Here is a 17,262-nt window from a genome sequence, read left to right as displayed (position 1 = left end):
AGGTAGCATATGGGGAGAAGGAGGAACATGGCTTTTTAAAAAATCTTGACCATAGGCACTGAAGAACAATTCATGGAAATTTACAATTTAAGATTGGTGGGAACGGGGGGGGGGGATTGGGGGTGGGAGTCCTGTTGCATGTATATTCATAGTCATCAGTCTGTACCTCTTCATAAGATAAGTCTGAAACAAGTGCTTTTAAAGGTGAAAGCTGTAGGCTGAAGATTTTTCTTTTTGATTAAATATTCAGTCCATGCAATTTTAAACATTTTACTTGATCTTGAATTGTGTTCACATTTTAGGAGGTTTTAATCTGAGTTTTATTCTGGAAAAATGCCATAGGCATTATGTCAAATAAATTGATTTTTAATTATTTTATTTTATATTCATTTTTTGCTGTTACTTGATGCAATCATCTCTTAAACAGCAAATCTAGTTTTACTAAGTAGCACAGTTGTGATTTGAAGACTAGCTGAGCAGAATGGAAATTGTGGATAATATTAACTATTCCAAACTTTTGTAGATGGCTTTTATGATGATAGACAAAAAGAAGGATTTTTTGTACTGTTTCCCCTGAATGGTAGGATAGCAGGAGACAGACAGAGTCTGTGTGTACAAAACATTAAGAATCTCTGTACAGACCATGTAGCAATAAAGCATTTTCTACTTCATTGCTCTAATTCAGTTTGTTCCTTTTGCAGATGGGTGCAGTACTGGAAAACTCACTAGTCCTCTTACTATAGCCTTGAAGCACTTTACACAGGGTATAAACCCCATTGCAGTGTTTTGGGATTTTGACCTTCTATATGGACATGGAGGCTGGTGGGGAGAAGGGTGCCACATAATTAGCACTGCAGACAATATTACAACCCTTCATAGTACTCACTTCGGTAACTTTGCAGTGCTAATGGTGAGTATATTACTTCAAAAAATGTGTATTTGTGCATGAGTGTATCTATGCCTGTGTTTCTCCCTATCTGTATTACTACAGTCCTTCCTTAGTGGTACCTGGTTATTAATCTTGCATTCAGCTGTGTATGTTATTGCTTGGAAGAAAGTGAGATAAATGCTAGTAATTTAAAAGAGCAAAAGGATCTGCTTGTCTGTTTATGTCGTCACAGGCCTTGCAGTGGATGACTTGGAATGCAATACTAGAAAATCAAAGTTCTGTCGAGGGACTAATTAAAGCATGAGTGTTTTTAAAGACATTTTTGGACCACATATATGAAATAAATATTTCCCTGGCCCTTTACATCTCAGAAGGAGATATCTGTCCTTGCCCATGTCCAGTACTGTGTTGATCATACTAATTAGTTACTGGAATACTGCAATATTGAATCATTTAATAAATGGAGAAAGAATAAGATTGCTTGCTACTCTAAACCAGGCTGCTGTGGCTCATTCTGGCTGCTTTTGAAAATCAAGTTTTTATGCTGATGACAGCATCTTTTTTACTAAATGGTTGTTTCTAAAGGAAAAAAAATTCTGTATAGTGCAAACACATAACGCTGCTGAGGTCTGCCCTCAGTCATACTTGCAGTTCATAATGCAGTTATTTAGCAACTGTGTTAAACATAAAGTTACTATAGCAGATATGGAGGACACTCTAAATTAGATATTACATCAGACAAAATAAACATAAATAGTGAATGAAGTATCTGGGAGAAAAACGTCTTAGGGAACCTTTTCTGCAGTATTCAGAAAGGCTATTCAGACCCATTGGGTATATCAAGGGAGACAAGACCTATGCCTGCCCTATACTATTGAATCTAGCAGTAACTCGACTGTGTATCTGCATATGGAAGATGCTGTTTATGAACATTACTGAAAGGTTTATAGTTGAGTAAATAATGCATAGTGTGTGTATAATGTGTAAAGGACAGAAAACACAGACGACAGATATTGAGAGGACGTGTGGAGAGAATACCAATCTGCTTCTGTCAGATGGAGCACAGATGTCGACCAATCATGGCTCAAGGCTGTGACAATGAGTGGTTAAATATAAATATTACTACTATCTGATTTATGAAAATGAATGTCTTCAGCATTGCATGATTAATTCCTCTTCACTCATTGCATACTAATTTGCAATCCATCTGAAGATCAAATGCTGCCAACTGCTCAGCACTTCTAAAATGCTTCAGATTTTTTAACTCTTTATCATTTAATAGGGAATTCTGCTCTGGATATCCAGAGTATTTTTCAAAAACACCTGTTGATGCTGCAGGTGCCGCACCCATTTGAGCCAGTTGATTTGAGTTTTAAGTGATGCAATTGAAACTTTGTGTAGTCTTGTGAAGTCAAAGTCTACTTTTTCCTCCCCCCTCCTTAAATAGCATGAATAGATTTTTGTATTGTTACATATATCTCAATACTACGTTCATGTCATTTTGACAGGAATAGTGTTACATATCCTGTTGGCTATAGAGATAATTTATATACTAATGTGTGAGTTAGTTACTAAATCTTACATACTAAATCTTAGTATGTAAAAACAACAGCAATTCATACATTTAGTTCATCCAGGTATGTCTATGTTGATCTAATGTAAAGTGGTTTCATATTTCTGAAATGAGCCTGTTGCCATGGTCATACATTTTTATAAATATAAAACATATATGAAATCAATATGTATTAAAATCTATCAATATATACTTTAAAACTATAATTTTAAAAAAATCTGGATAGGACTGCTGGAAGAGACTCCTTTTTACTGCTGATTTAAACTCAGACAGCATCTTGAGCTGATAAATCTCTTCAGGCAGGTCATTCCATAGTATGGGGGCAGCTGAAGAAATTGCCCACTAGGTAAAAGTCAGCCTAGTTTTGGCCGACTTTTGGCCGAATTAGATGTCTCCCAGAGGACCTGAGAATATGGAGAAGGTGATCCTGTAACCTGGACCCAAACCATGTAGGGCTATAAAAGTAATAACCAACACTTTGTACCTTGCCTGGAAATGAATTGGCAACTGTATTCTGTAATATTACAGTGTGCCCATGTCATATGTGAGTGCGCCATATGCAGCTTTCAGCTTACACTAAAAGCTGCACACTGGAAGAGGCAATGGTGCCAACACCACAGACACGAGCCCCATTGTTTTCAATGGGGCTCCATATGCAGCATTTCCTTTATGTGGGGCCCTAGAATGGATCCCCCACGTAAGGGAAGGGCACACTGTAGTATAGGGGAAGCAAAACGATGATATGTGCATCATCCATGGACATCACTTGGGGTGTGTGAGGGATGTGGACTGCATCAGGTGACACCCTTAGAGAGAGTGAAACCACTGCTTCCCTAACATCTATCTTTTGCCACAAATAGGGCCATGATGTTTGCCTGCATCCCTTTTAAAAACTGCAGAGATGATGTGAGTGGGGTGAGGCTCAGTGAGAAGGGAAAGAATAGACCCCAGGTTTTGCTTTTGCTTTTGTTTTTTAAGAATTTTAATATTTTAATAAAAAAAATTAAAAAATTAAAATAAAATTTATCTTTTTAAATTTTCTTCAAAAACATCACATTTTACCAAAATTTTACTTTGACCACATGAAACAATGTACATTTAGGCTGTGCATATGATATTGCAATTTAAAGGAATAATTCTAATTTTGGTAGTTGTTTATGTCACAACTGCTGCCATTACATTCATTGATATATTGGGTCCCACTTTGGGAGAAAGGCAGGCTATAAATAAATAAATAAATAAATTAGTAAATGAGAATTACGATTTATGAGTAACATTAGTCCCAAACCATTACTAAGGATTCTGTATGGTCTGGTATAGGAGGAGGTCAATGCCAGGGATGACACCATGAGTTATTGCACTGGGTGACACCAACCCTAGTAACACCACTGCCTAGGTCAAGTATTGCAAGTGAACGAGATTAGAGTGCCATGGGTAGAGTTTTGGAAGTAGACTAGAAAGATCTAGATTTGTATCAGGCAGGGAACTTACAGGGTGGTTTTCATTAAGTTGCTCTCTCCCATAAAGCTGTTGGAAGATTTAAACAGATAATCCTAAACTAGGCAAGGGGCAGTTAAGTATGTATGCAAGTGTGGTGAAGCAATCTATTGGGGAAGATGTCCAGGCCAAGCTCCTCTGGAATACTATGAGAAGTTCCCATGGCATGTGTTTTACTGAGATATAGAAACTGATGCAAGAATGCTTATTTTTGAAAGAAATATAACTGCAGGGACCATAATTATGTGGAAATATAAATCTTAGTAGAATATAATTGTGTTAGGGGTTAGCCAGAGTGAAACAAAGTGCCTTAGTAAGGCAATGGTGATGGTGAACATTATATGCATTACTTCAAGCATGTCCTGCTGTGGAACAAGATGAAATGTATGCCTAAATTAGGACAGCTGCGTGTTAAACTGTAGGTGCAACATAATATTCAGAATCATTATTAATGTTTGGCTATGTGCTAAGGAGGCTTAGGTTTTATTTTTTGTTTTATTTTTTCGCTTTCCAATAAATGTTCAACTTTTCCAAGTAGGATGGCTCCTTCTCAACTGTTCCAGAAGAATGGCTCCTTTTCCAATCAGATAGGCATAGAGTTTATTCTAGAACAAAAGAACTATTCAGAGGTTTTATACAGTATAGGCACAACAAAAAGGAATTGTTTTGCAGAAAGTTCTGTTTATGTTAAATATTGATCAAAAGAATAGTAAAAAATGATTGTCTATGAGAATCTGCATTATGTTTTTGTTATATACCCATTAAGAAATTTGTATTTTTATTAATTGTATTAAAAAGAGTTGTATTGAAAAAGTTGCATACTTCATGGAAAATGTAAATTAAAAAAATACTTTGAGATAAAAAAAAATGTTTCCAGGAATTACTGGAACATGGTCAGGCACGGTAAAGCTAAAACCAGGATCTCTGTAGATTAGGCATTGGCTCCATGCTTTCTGCATTAAGGGAACTGGTGATCAAGAGATGACCCTACAGCCAATTCCAGCCAAGAGATGTGTGTCATGGCCCCAAATCCTCCAGCTGTGGTTAAAGGACCATTTTGATATTACTGAGCATCATAAAGAGTTCTGAGAACATCTGGCTTTCCACAGATGTTGAAAGGTTGGCATGAAGACAGTCTTCATAGTCCTCCTTCAGCACTCGCAGGCTATGGGGCCCCTGTCTCCGTTTGCCTTTGAGCTTGTGCACCTGACATACGTTGACAGACAGACATGAATTTGGTATGACAAATCATGAGATTGTATGATATGGTTTCTAATTAGTTGGCTTGTCAGGATCCTTATAGCTGATGTTAGGAATGGTGAGTCATAAAAAGAAGGGAATAGTCTTTAGAAATGGAATGGACCAACCTGAAATCATTTTGTGTTCTCTGCTGTATTGATTTAGGAGCAACGTGGTCATATGATATGAAATGCCACCGCTAGCTTAGTTTACAATATTACTACTACTATTACTACTTCTTCTTCTTCTTCTTCTTTTGTTTGTTGTTCTTCTATTGGATGAGGCCATATAGCAGCACCATATCATGTACACACATACATTCACTACTACATTTAAAATAATTTTAAAACATAAATTGTTTAACTATTTAAAAGGCAGATAGTGAGCACAGATTCTTGAAGAGAAGTGAAATATAGGAGTTAAAATGGTTTTTAAAACTGTTTAGATATTCAAATATAGATATAGTGGCCAGAATGCTGTTGGTTAGTCCCAGCCAGAGTAGAGTAGGGTAAGTCAGTATGTAAGTAAATCCAATTGTAGTGGCTCACTCTAGTTTGGACTAACAAATGGAGTTGAGCCAGTGCTTTGAGTGACGCTTCTGAAAAGAAATAAAAGAACTAGTAAAATAGATTGGAGAAAACAATATATGAGACTCCATACTCTGCGTGTGTGTGTATATGCGTGCATATGAGAGAAAGAGAGAGAGAGAGATCAGCAGAAGCCACAAAATGCGTATGGGGTAAAAAAGCAAACACAGAAAAAGTTGGTGAAGCATGATTAGTTACCAGAATGGATAAACTCAACAAGTTCTGGGACTGCACGTAATACGATAGAGAACAGAGACATGTTATCATAGTGGTTTCACTGGTAAGTACAAAGTGAAACAGAAGGGCTTGCATGAGATAACTGAAGAGGCAGAGAAATAACTGATCTTTTTTGGCTGATAGTCCATTGCTCCTTGAATGACATGAAGCAAAGGATTATACAGCTTCATTTATATACTGACTCATACTGAATTAACAGTGTCTAATCAGTTAATTCAGTATGAATCAGGTACTCATTTTAGCGACCTCGGAAGGATGCAAGCCTGAGTCAAGCTTGAGCCCTTTCACTGGTATTGAACTCACAACCTTCTGGCTTTGAGTGAGTGGCTGCAGTACAGGCATTTATCCACTGTGCCACCAGAGCTCCTGGTGGTGCTGGAGCGGCAGCATTGAGGAAGTATTGCTGCATATAACAACATTTTAGCTCTGGCCTATCCACTGACATGTTTCAATCCACAAGCCTGTCCCCTTGCATTCATGTTTGATCTAAAAGAAATGTCTAAGTTGAAGAATCAGGTGTTATTCTATCCCAGATGAGATCTGCACTTCCCTTTTTAATTACCAGGGGAAGGGCAGGCTGTGTTGTTGTAATACTGGAAACATCAGGCTCTGTAAATAATTATTGCAGCATAGGTCTTATGTGGATTGGTATTTAAAATAACACTCCTTGTGCTAATGTCTACAGCTGTATGTGGGTTTGGAGCAAAATCAAGTTTAAATAGCAGAAAGGGTGCAGCTGGTGTGGGAGTGGGTTCCATGGCAAAAATCACCTTTTTGTATTTGATTTCTTTATTTATTTTACATTCATACACATCCTTTATAGTTGCTTGGGGCAGTTTATGAGTCTGACAGGGGCCCTAGACACAAGACAGATTGGTCAGAAGCAGGGATTGAGACTAGAAATCAGACTTAAGGGTGCATCAACACTGACACCATTTAAGTGCCGTAGCTCTATCCTGTGGAGTCCTAGGATTGGTAGTTTTACAAGGTCTTTAGCCTTTTCAGCCAAAGAGTGCTACTGCCTTTGTTGTTGCGTGCCTTCAAATTGATTCCAGTTTATGGCAACACAAAGACGACCCGAACATTGGATTTTCTTGGCAAGATTTGTTCAGAGAAGGTTTGCCATTGCCTTCCCCTCATGCTGAGAGCATGTTATTTGCTCAATGACACCCAGTGGGTTTAATGGCCGAGCTGGGAATCAAACCCTACTCCTCATAGTCATAGGCTCAAACTACTACATCACACTGGCTTTCTGCCTTACAAAACTTCACATCCCAGGATACTCTAGGATGGAGCCATGCCACTTAAAGTGATGTCAAAGTGCTTTATTTCTACAGTGTAAATGCATCCTATGATTCACAAGAGCTTATATTATCTTATCTATGGTGGGTTCCACACCGCCAAAAGTACGTGCTTGGCACGTACAAGGGATCCAATGATCGGGTCGCCTTAGTGTTGACATAAACTGGAATCAATTTGAAGGCACACAACAACAAAGGCAGTACGTGCCAAGCACATACAAAATTTCAGCGCCCATTCTACATGGGTGCTGCCATTTTGACATAGCAGACGCTTAGCGTCCGCACATCTCAGTGCCATTAGGATAACACAAGTGCGCCAATGGCACTTTGCAGCGTCATAATGGCGCTGCAAAAAGAAGCCGCTTTTTGCGGCTTCTTTTTGCTGCACAGAGGAGCCGCACGGTTTGTCTGCTGCCGCTCCTTCGCGCAGCAAACACCAGCACCGGCAGACCACTCTTTTGGGCCGTCTGTAAAGCGCCTATGTTATCATCTTATCAGAAGAACCTGATCTAGGAAATCCCCAGAGGAAGGCATAAAGAAAACTACACATGCAGAGAATGTGTACATTTTGTAACCAACCCTCCCTTCCCTTTTGTGATTATTTACTGGGTTACAATGTACTTCTGATCTCTCTTTCACTTCTCTTCTCCTAAGTACACTTTGCTTGTAGAACCAGACTGGGAAAGCTAGATATGAATTTCTTCAACACATCTGGATTTATTCTCAGGTCCACCACCATCACAGTTCTTGGGCCCGGAAGGTGTCACTGGTAGTCAAGCATTTTCAGGGGTGCCCTAACTGGCTAACACAGCAAACTCTCCAGAATCCTATACTGTCCTAGCTTTTTCCAAGGGTCTCATTTCCAAGGCCCCCTTCAAAGAGTTCTTTCCTGGGCCCTGGCAGCCAAACTAGCAGCTGATTGCTGACTCTTCTGTGACCCATGTCATTTCTATCTCTCTATTAGAAGCCATTTCACAACATCAAGCTCCAGTATGAGTAGGCAAGAGAAATTTGGAAAGTAAAAAGGACTCGATTTTCACCATATGGGGTTTAAATTGCACTACTCAGATGCTTTCTGCTGTACTTTTATACTTTTTCATACCCTAGTGAATAGTTGCCATTTGTTCCTACCAAGGAAACTAAAGCACTGAACTTATTTTCATAGTGTTATGAGAAGGGCAAAACCTGCCCTCCATGTGTGAAACCTGATCTCACTGGGAGGGTTCTCATAAGATGGTGCAATACAGATCTATGCTCAGAGCATTGCAATTCCTAGAAGTCTCTACAATGTGCAGCTTCTTCTATATAAGATCCTCAATCTTCCCATGGTAACAATGGGAATTTTGTCTTCTCTATTTATGGGGCAGTCTCTTCAATAACTTTCCAGCTATTAATCATGTGTAACAGTTACACATTCTACACATCTGCACCCATTGTGCACAAAGGAAAAGCTACATGCTTTAGTGCCATTCCTCAATTAATTTTTTCTGCTCAGGTGACACAGTCTTTTTAAAACTCAGAGTGCCATTTTAGAAGGGGATAAAGTTACTGTCCCTCTCTTCCCATTCCCACCAGCAGTGCTTCAGGCAGTTGTCATTATTTTTCAAGGGCATGTTGTACTTATGGCTAATACGCTGTCTATCCCCCATGGTTTTTGTTATCTATATTTAAATGGGCCTATGTATTAGATATGAATACCAAAGACAGATCCCTCTACCTCCATAAAATGTATTACTGTTTGATCTGTACTGATAATATATCTCAAAGAACTATTATGTGTACTACAACAATTTTTTGTATTTTTATGTTGTTGTTTTCCACAGGGTTTTTTTTGTTTTTAATTTATTTGGGTTTTTTTTATTTTACATGTTATTCTGGTTTTGTTCTCCAGTTTAATCTTGAATATATTTGAGAGCAGTCCTTTCAAACCTTGCTGAGGTTTTTGCCCCTCCTAAAATCTGAATTAGTGCCCCTATCATCCAGATATTTATTTGCCAATATAAATTGAGTCATAAGCATTGAATGCCTATTTATTATGTAAAATTATGGATCCCTTGAGTCTGATAACATTAACTCCATGCCAGAAATCATTACCATGAAGATTAGGAGCTATAGGTTTGTAATTCTGCGTCTAGACAGATATTATTTATCATGTTTCCAAAGACGGGGCAACTTGCTGCCCTGAAAAATTGGACCTCTTAGAGGTGATCACAATTGTTTGCTTGTAGGTTGCTAAGTTGTGGGTTGCTAAGAATTCTGGAAAATGTTGCCATTCTGTGTGAGCCTCGAATAAGCACTAGGCACCAGGGTTGGCTAAGATTAATAAGACCAGAGCTGAAGCATTCTTAATTAGTTGCAACTCGTATTCCATTAATCCATATCCCCCGCCCCAATTGTCTCATTTATCTGCAGAGAGTGGGATCACTGTGGCTGCTTAGGCTCTGACTACCTAATGAAATCTGCTTTGGGTTACTGAGGGTTTGAGATATAAATGGCATTAGACATTAAGCCTGTTTTTCTCTCTTCCTTGACTCCCATTAGGCCCATCTCCTTTTGGAGTCTGCCTCTGCTCCTCTGTCATGTTCTGGTCCAATACTTGTACAGAATAGGGATTTCTGTTTTCCCATTCTTATATAATGCACATTTTCCAAATTGTTCTTTTTCCTTTTGCACTCAGTGACCTAAATCCTTTTGCTTCTATTGACTAGAATAGAAACATGGATTCAATGGGGTTACTACATTTTGACTCACCATTCAACAATTGATTCTACTTAGGTTTCCAGCCAAATGCTGTTGTTGCTGTTTGTTGTTGTTGTTGTGTGCCTTCAAGTCATTTCTGATTATGGTGATCCTAAAACAAAACTATCACAGAGATTGCTTAGCAAGATTTAGTGAGAGGGAAGTTTGCCTTTGAGGCTGAGAGAACATGACTTGCTTAAGGTAATTCAATGAATTTCCATAGCTGAGCAATGATATGAATCCTGGTCTCCAGTGTTGTAGTCCAACACTCAAACCACTACACCACTACAAACATAGCTGTGTCTTATAAAATCTTGTTTCTGATGGTTGTTCTGTAACCTGCAACTAAATCTGGTAAATCGTTGGCATTTTGGTTTATGGCTTCTGAGTAAAGATTTTGTCCAAGGTTTATGGAGCAGTGAATATTGTTACCTCTTTGACTCTTTTAATTTGTTGTGATATCCTCCAAAGTCTGGGTTTCATCTGACCTATATCCAGTTGGACAGAAGGGGTTTTGGCAGCAGAGCCTATCTTGCACAGTGAAAGTTCTGTCCATTTTGCCTGGGCTGGAAACTGGAAAAGGTTTGGTCAGCCTCACAGAATCCCCCCCCCCAACCTGGTTCTGACAATTGTGTTTGTTATTCAGGCTGATCATCATTCCTCAACTTTTTGAAAGAAATGAGCCCTGTTTCATTCGCCTGAACTCCTTATTGATTGGGGACAGAGTTCATCCAAATCCACTTGGAAATGAAAGCTCAGGACAAGAGAGCTTATATCAGCCAGATACCTTATCCCAGGCGGGTTTCACTATTCCTTTCTCCACCTCCACCTCTTTTGCCAGTTTTAAGGAGAGTAGGAGTTAGAATAATGTTACCAAGAAAAGATTATTGGGATTAATAATGTCTCCTGTAAAGTGTTGCCTCTCTTCCTGTAATTGATATAGAAACTAAGCTCTGAACTGTGCACTTTCTGTCATCTGTTTGAATTTGGAAGCAGCACCAAATGATAGGCACAACAAACGTGGGAAAGTAAAGTTATTGGGAGAGGATAGGTTGAAGCATTGGTCAATGGAGTCATTAGGATTGACATCACCCAGTGTGGTTACTCATGGTGTCAACCCCCCCCCCTCCATTTACCTCCTCCCATACCATATCATACAGAATCCTTAGTAGTGCTCTTGTACTAACATTACTCATAAATCATAATTCTTGTATATTAGTGAATGTACTGTAAACAGTTCTGACAGAATTAAAAGTATACCTTTAAATTTTAACATCATACACACAGTCTAAATTCATTTATGTATACACAGTTTCATGTGGTTAAAATGAAAATTTGGTAAGATGAGATGTTTTTATAAAAATCAAAAGAAATTAAAAATTAATCATTTAAAAAATTAAAAACAAATAAAAACCTGAGGCCTCTACCACTGAGCCTTGCCCCACTCACATCATCTCTTCCAAGGAGCCCCAGTGTTTTAAAGATACACAGGTGAATGTCACCATTCACTTCTGCCAAAAGGCAGCTGTTTGCTGAGCAGTGTTGTCACACACCCCTTAGGGTATCACCTGGTCTTAACCACATAGTCCACACATCCTAGTGACACCCTGGCATTGGGTAAAATGCAAGTGCTGTCAAGTGGAGAGGGCTGAGTAAGATGGAGAAGAAGGAATAATAGTCCTATAGAGGGAAGAGAGCAAACTGGTAGAAATGAAGGGAGAGTTTTAAAAAAAAGAAATGAAGGGAGAGTTCAACAGCCCAACATTATGGAAAATGTTTCACAACAAAACAGGAAATTAATCATAATCATCTGGAAAGCATCATCTAGGTGAGGCTGCATTTTTATTTCTAACTTACAATGGATTAGTACCAGTCATGAGCACCAGCATGGTGTAGTGGTTTGAGTGTTGGATTATGGCTCTGGAGAGTAGGGTTTAAATCCTAACTCAGTCATGTAAACCCATTGGGTGGCCTTGGGCAAGCCACATCCTCCCAGACTCAGGGGAAGGCATAGGAAACCCCCTCTGAACAAATCTTGCCAAGAAAACCCCATGACAGATACACTTTAGGATCACCATAAAACATAAATGGCTGGAAGACACCCAAGAAAAAGTACCAGTCATATGACAAACGTTGCCCTAGATTCAGAACTAAGCAACTGTTGGTCTTGAAAAACTTTTTTCATGCCATCTCTGTAGTTAAGAAAAACAAGAACACTCCACAGCCCCCCCCCCTCAAGAAATTAAAACTAGCATAAGTGGCATAATGACTGGCGCTTTCCTTCAGTGATGACTACACCTCATTGGAAAACAGTTCCACTGGCATGGCACAGTCTTTACCAACAGCAGCTACTATTATGCCTATAATAGGTTCAGCACCTTGGATAGCTCTCATTCTATTTCTCATTCAGAAAACCATGAGTCCCAACTTCAAAAGTTGGGAAATTAAACATGGTTTGAAGTTGGTTCTATATCCAGGCTTGTTCTGAAGTTGGTAACCATAGTTTCCCAATTCAGAAAAAGCAGATAATTGTGGTGAATTAAAGGCTTCCTGGTTTGGGTTCTACATGCTTGAAAAGGAGGAGCAAACAGTTTGTATGTGAAAGCATAAGTCTTGTGCACACACCTTACTTAATAAGCTGCAGTATGATCATCCAATTATATACACTGTTTAATCCTTATTTAAATATATATACATACACAAATGTGGAGGAGTCATGATAGTTTGTAGCAGAAATTAGAACAGTGTAAGCCGCTCTGAGAGCCTTTTTGGCTGAAGAGCAGGGTAAAAATACTCCAAATAAATGAATAAATAGTGTCCCTCAGCACTTTAAAGACTGGTGTATTTACTGTTGTATGAGTTTTTATAGGCTAGATCATCAGATAGAACATCTGATCTCAGTTGCAGAGGTCCACAATGATTTATTTCTCTCCATCTCCCCGCACCACCCAACCCTGCAATTCTAGGTTTAAGTACCATCTTCCCATTATTCACAAGTTAGCTGGGAGCTACCCTTCAAGCTGTCCATTTCTCTATGACACAAAGATTTATATACCATTTCTCCATATTATAGATTTTTCTGTTTGAGACAACCTTTCTCCAGGAAGAGAAATAAAAGCCCTCTATTATTTGAAGCTATTTAATATCTGCTGAAATAGAATAATTCCAGAAAAGTGGGGGATGCAATTAGTGCTTTTTATTTCTTTATCTCTATGGTCTTTATCTGCTACTTCTTGCTACATTTGCAGGCATTCTTAATATATATTCTTTTCCCCATTCTCTCTTCTAAAAATGCAGATATTCATTGCCAATTACCAATATTCATGACCTCTAGATTCTCCTCTAGGAAATAAAATCAGAAAACTGCCTTGTTCAGATGTGATGTACAATTATCCTGCTTTGCATACTGTGTGGAAAAATTATCTTCATCTTTGGCTTGCTTTTTCTCTCAAGGGATCACTCAGGGGAGGCTGACAGATCAATAAGATTTAATTATCATTAAAAGGCAGACAAGATTAATTTATCATGTATCTGTAATGAAATCAGCTTCGTGTGTACAGAACTGAATAAAGGGTATTTTACAATGTCATTAATACGGTGTATTACTTTAGCTTAAAGTTTTGTCATTTGACAGGTTTACTGTGTGAGTTCAGAACTGAGCTGAAGATAAAATTATGACTAGATTTAAATGAAAAGGGCCTTTAAAAGCTTGCTTGTTCATGGCTCTTCTGTAGGCAAAATGGCTCTACTGAGCAAGACATATGGCATTTGCTTTCATGGAAGCACTTGAGCATAACATGATGAGATGAATCCTGTGTGTATATTCTTACACAGAGATAAAGCTCCCTATGAATGCTAACTGGGACTGTGCACTATTCCCTGTTGCTGCTGTATGTGTGTTTTCTGCTGTATAGTTAAGGCAGCCTTTTTAGCCTTCATTCAGATTGTGTTATCTACTGCTTCTTAAATTTCATTTTTATCAATTTCTTTATTTTCTTTTACAAGCATAGGTACAGCAATATCAAAGAAGTGCTTACTTTGTTGCCTGATGGAAATTATGTTAGTGCTACTATAATGTTAAGAACATTTCTAAAGTGAAAATGACCTGTAAACACAATTCTAAACTTCATTACTCTATAACCTATATCAGTGATCACATTAGTGAAAACTAGAAACTGCTGAGGCTTGTTTTTCCCCATTTTCTTTTTATCCTGTCAAGCAGACAGCAATGGCAGGTAGCAGCATTGCTGCTGAACAATAAAGTTACAATGGAAGCTATATGTCCTAAAATTTCTGGAGGTATAAACAGGTACACAGTAGCAACTTAAATATTAATCAAGCTCAAGTGTCATCACAATCAAATGCAGTACTCACAATTAAACTTATGCATGGTGCCATCCAGAGGTTTCTAGGTGCCTGAGGCAGAACTTACATAGTGGTCCCTGATATCAGGCACAGAATAGTTGCCTATGGGATCTTAGTATTCAAGACTTAATGTGTTAAAGACAAATTTACACTTCATATCTCATTCCTCCCCCTGCCCAAAAACAACCACACAGAAGGCCTTCATGCACTAAGTATTTGCTGCAGGATTGTTACATCATATTGTAATGAATGACTGGAAAATAGCACAGAATAAGAAGTTGCTTGTGCTGAGCAAATATCATACCATTTCTAAAGCAAAGAGTTTACAGTCTAAAACCTAGGGACAGAGTGGGTGGTAGTTCTTTTTTTTGTGGTGACTACAAATGTGTGAATTGGATACTGTGCAAGATTCATCTAACTGATGGAAAAGAAATATATTAAATTATAAGTGGAAATATATGTTAAAAATCAGCATGCTAACAGTGAGGTTGCATGTGCTGTTTTTTCATCCATTAACTGCATTGTCGAATGGATACTTAACATTTATGAAAACAGTTGTTGTAAAGCAATAATGGCAGAGCTTCTGTTTCACTGGACATCAACTCATGCATGACACTTTCATGGAGGTCACTTATGTGTTCAGCAGTGGAATGTCAAGGAATAGGTTATAAATAAAACGATGAAATGTGAACTAATGGTCATGCAGTTGTGAATCAGCCCAGCATCCCAGTGGATGTCAGATTAGCCATCAGATCCTTTCTTTTTTATATGAAATAACTTGGCATTTAGCCTATTCCATCTGGGAATTATTGCCCAATTCCAGATTTTTATTGTTTCCCATTTAAAGTTCCAAGTTTGCTTTCAGATGAATATAAATGTTACAAAAGAGAGCATTCCTAGCATAGAAAGTTTACAAAATGAGCAAATGGAAGCTCCTGATGTCGTCTGCAAACAGCAGGAGGAAGAACATATGGGAGTATCTACAAAGACTGTATAGTTAGCAAAGAGCGCATGGGGACGGAGATGCATTCTAGAGCTTCAGAAAGCAGACCATGCCAATATCCACTCTGGCTCTTTGAGTTCACCAGCATGAAGAACAGCATGACAGAAACAAAGGAAATGAGAAATAAACATTTGTATGATATGGTCTAGGGTTGCAGTGAAAAGGTAATAATAATAATAATTTATTTCTATACCGCTATTCCAGCGATCACAGCAGTGTACTGTACATCAAAGAGTAAGACAATTAAAACATCAGCATGACAATAATGCAAAGTTAACGATTAAAAACAGTAAAAACCAACAACGCCCTATACAAGTGGCTGTGTAGAATGGAATACACAAAAACATTGCCAAGGGGAAGGGAATGACCACAAGGCTCACGGGGGGGAAAGCCTGGTGGAACAAAAAGGTCTTCAAGTTCTTCTTGAAAGCCTCAAGGGAGGTGGAAGTACGGAGCTCCTTGGGGAGGGAGTTCCAGAGCTGAGGGGCTGAAATAGAGAAGGCCCTCTGAGCTGATACATATCGAGCGTCTGGAACTCTTAAAAGATGTCTTTCACCCGACCTGAGAGTGCGGGGCGAATTGTATGGGGAGAGGCGGTCCTCTAAGTACCCTGGACCCAAGCCATTTAGGGCTTTATAGGTGATAACCAACACCTTGTATTCAGCCCGGAAGCGAATAGGCAGCCAATGGAGAGCTTTTAGGACTGGTGTTATATGGCTGGCCCTGGAACATCCAGTAACCAGCCGAGCAGCCATATTCTGCACTAATTGATAAATCAATTAGGTAAATCTGATAGGGAAAGTCTTGCCTTCTCACCTCAACATTTTAACAGCAGCAGGAGCAGACACATCTGGGGAAAGATGAATGATGAAATGAAAGGACTCCACATGGATTTTTTCACTTATCCAGGCTGCATTGGGCATACTCCCCCCCCCCCCAGTGCTATGAGGGTTTAGAGCTTTCTTGGGTACTAGCAAGCTTCTTAGGGAACTCCTTGCTTATGGTGGTTTACTGGACCTCGGTCCTTTACAATAGTTACAAGATTTTCTAACAGAAGGGTCATTTGCCATATTGGGAGAAGCCTGATGGTAGGTTTAACTAGTGGTTATGTATTATGTATTCATTTTCAGTACTTTTACCTGCCTCCTGATCCTAAAAAGCTCCCAAACCTGCTTTTATAAGATAAAAAGGAACAACAGTAAATTATTAAAAAGTAGATAGTTTAAAGAGAAGATAATGATGTCTGTTCTTTTCCTTTCCTGGGAACCTTTGACACTACACAATTTTAGCACTATGGTTCCACTTTAACTACCATGTGGAATCCTGAGGTTTGTAGCATGGGCAGGCTTTAGAGTTCTTTGGCTAAAACCTCTTAATACCCTTTCCTAAACTTCAGATCCCAGGATTTCATAGGATATTGTCATGATCGTTAAAGTGGAATCATAGTGCTGTAACTGCAGTGTGAAAGAGCTCCTCATCACAGGTGGAGAAGACCATACTGACAAATTACTTTATTGGTTTCTACTTCCTCAGAGCTGGAGCTGATGTTTGAAGCAGATTCATTTGGCATTTCAGTGCTTTCTGATATTTCATATGATGAATAGGGAGTTTTTAAAAATTGTATTGTTTGTCTGCCTTCAACTATATATCCCATCCTTCTTCACAAGTCACCTTGAGCTACTAAGAACTGTTCATACAACTCAGTCCTGAGTAACGAGCACATAAAGCATACCAAAAATGTTGTGTTGCAGGCACGTGATTTCCATAGACAAGGTTACGTTTTCAGTAGGAGAGCTGTGAGGAATTGCCGAAATTTCAGTTATAACAGAATC

General features: G+C 38.7%; 1 protein-coding gene across 4 annotated transcripts in view; it reads left to right on the top strand.

Moving 5' to 3' along the window:
- The window catches only part of ADGRA1 (adhesion G protein-coupled receptor A1), a 484,111-nt gene that overhangs the window by 384,174 nt on the left and 82,675 nt on the right, over window positions 1–17,262 (top strand). For all 4 annotated transcript variants that reach the window (XM_042458649.1, XM_042458648.1, XM_042458650.1 and 1 more), the window contains one exon: window positions 702–910. In XM_042458649.1, coding sequence (XP_042314583.1) covers window positions 702–910 — 209 coding nt within the window. The remainder of the gene's footprint in view (window positions 1–701; window positions 911–17,262) is intronic.

This window comes from Sceloporus undulatus, chromosome 3 (genome assembly GCF_019175285.1).
Source record: "Sceloporus undulatus isolate JIND9_A2432 ecotype Alabama chromosome 3, SceUnd_v1.1, whole genome shotgun sequence".
NCBI lineage: Eukaryota > Metazoa > Chordata > Lepidosauria > Squamata > Phrynosomatidae > Sceloporus > Sceloporus undulatus.
Note: the sequence above shows the minus strand (reverse complement) of the source record. Positions and strands in the feature narration are given on the sequence as shown.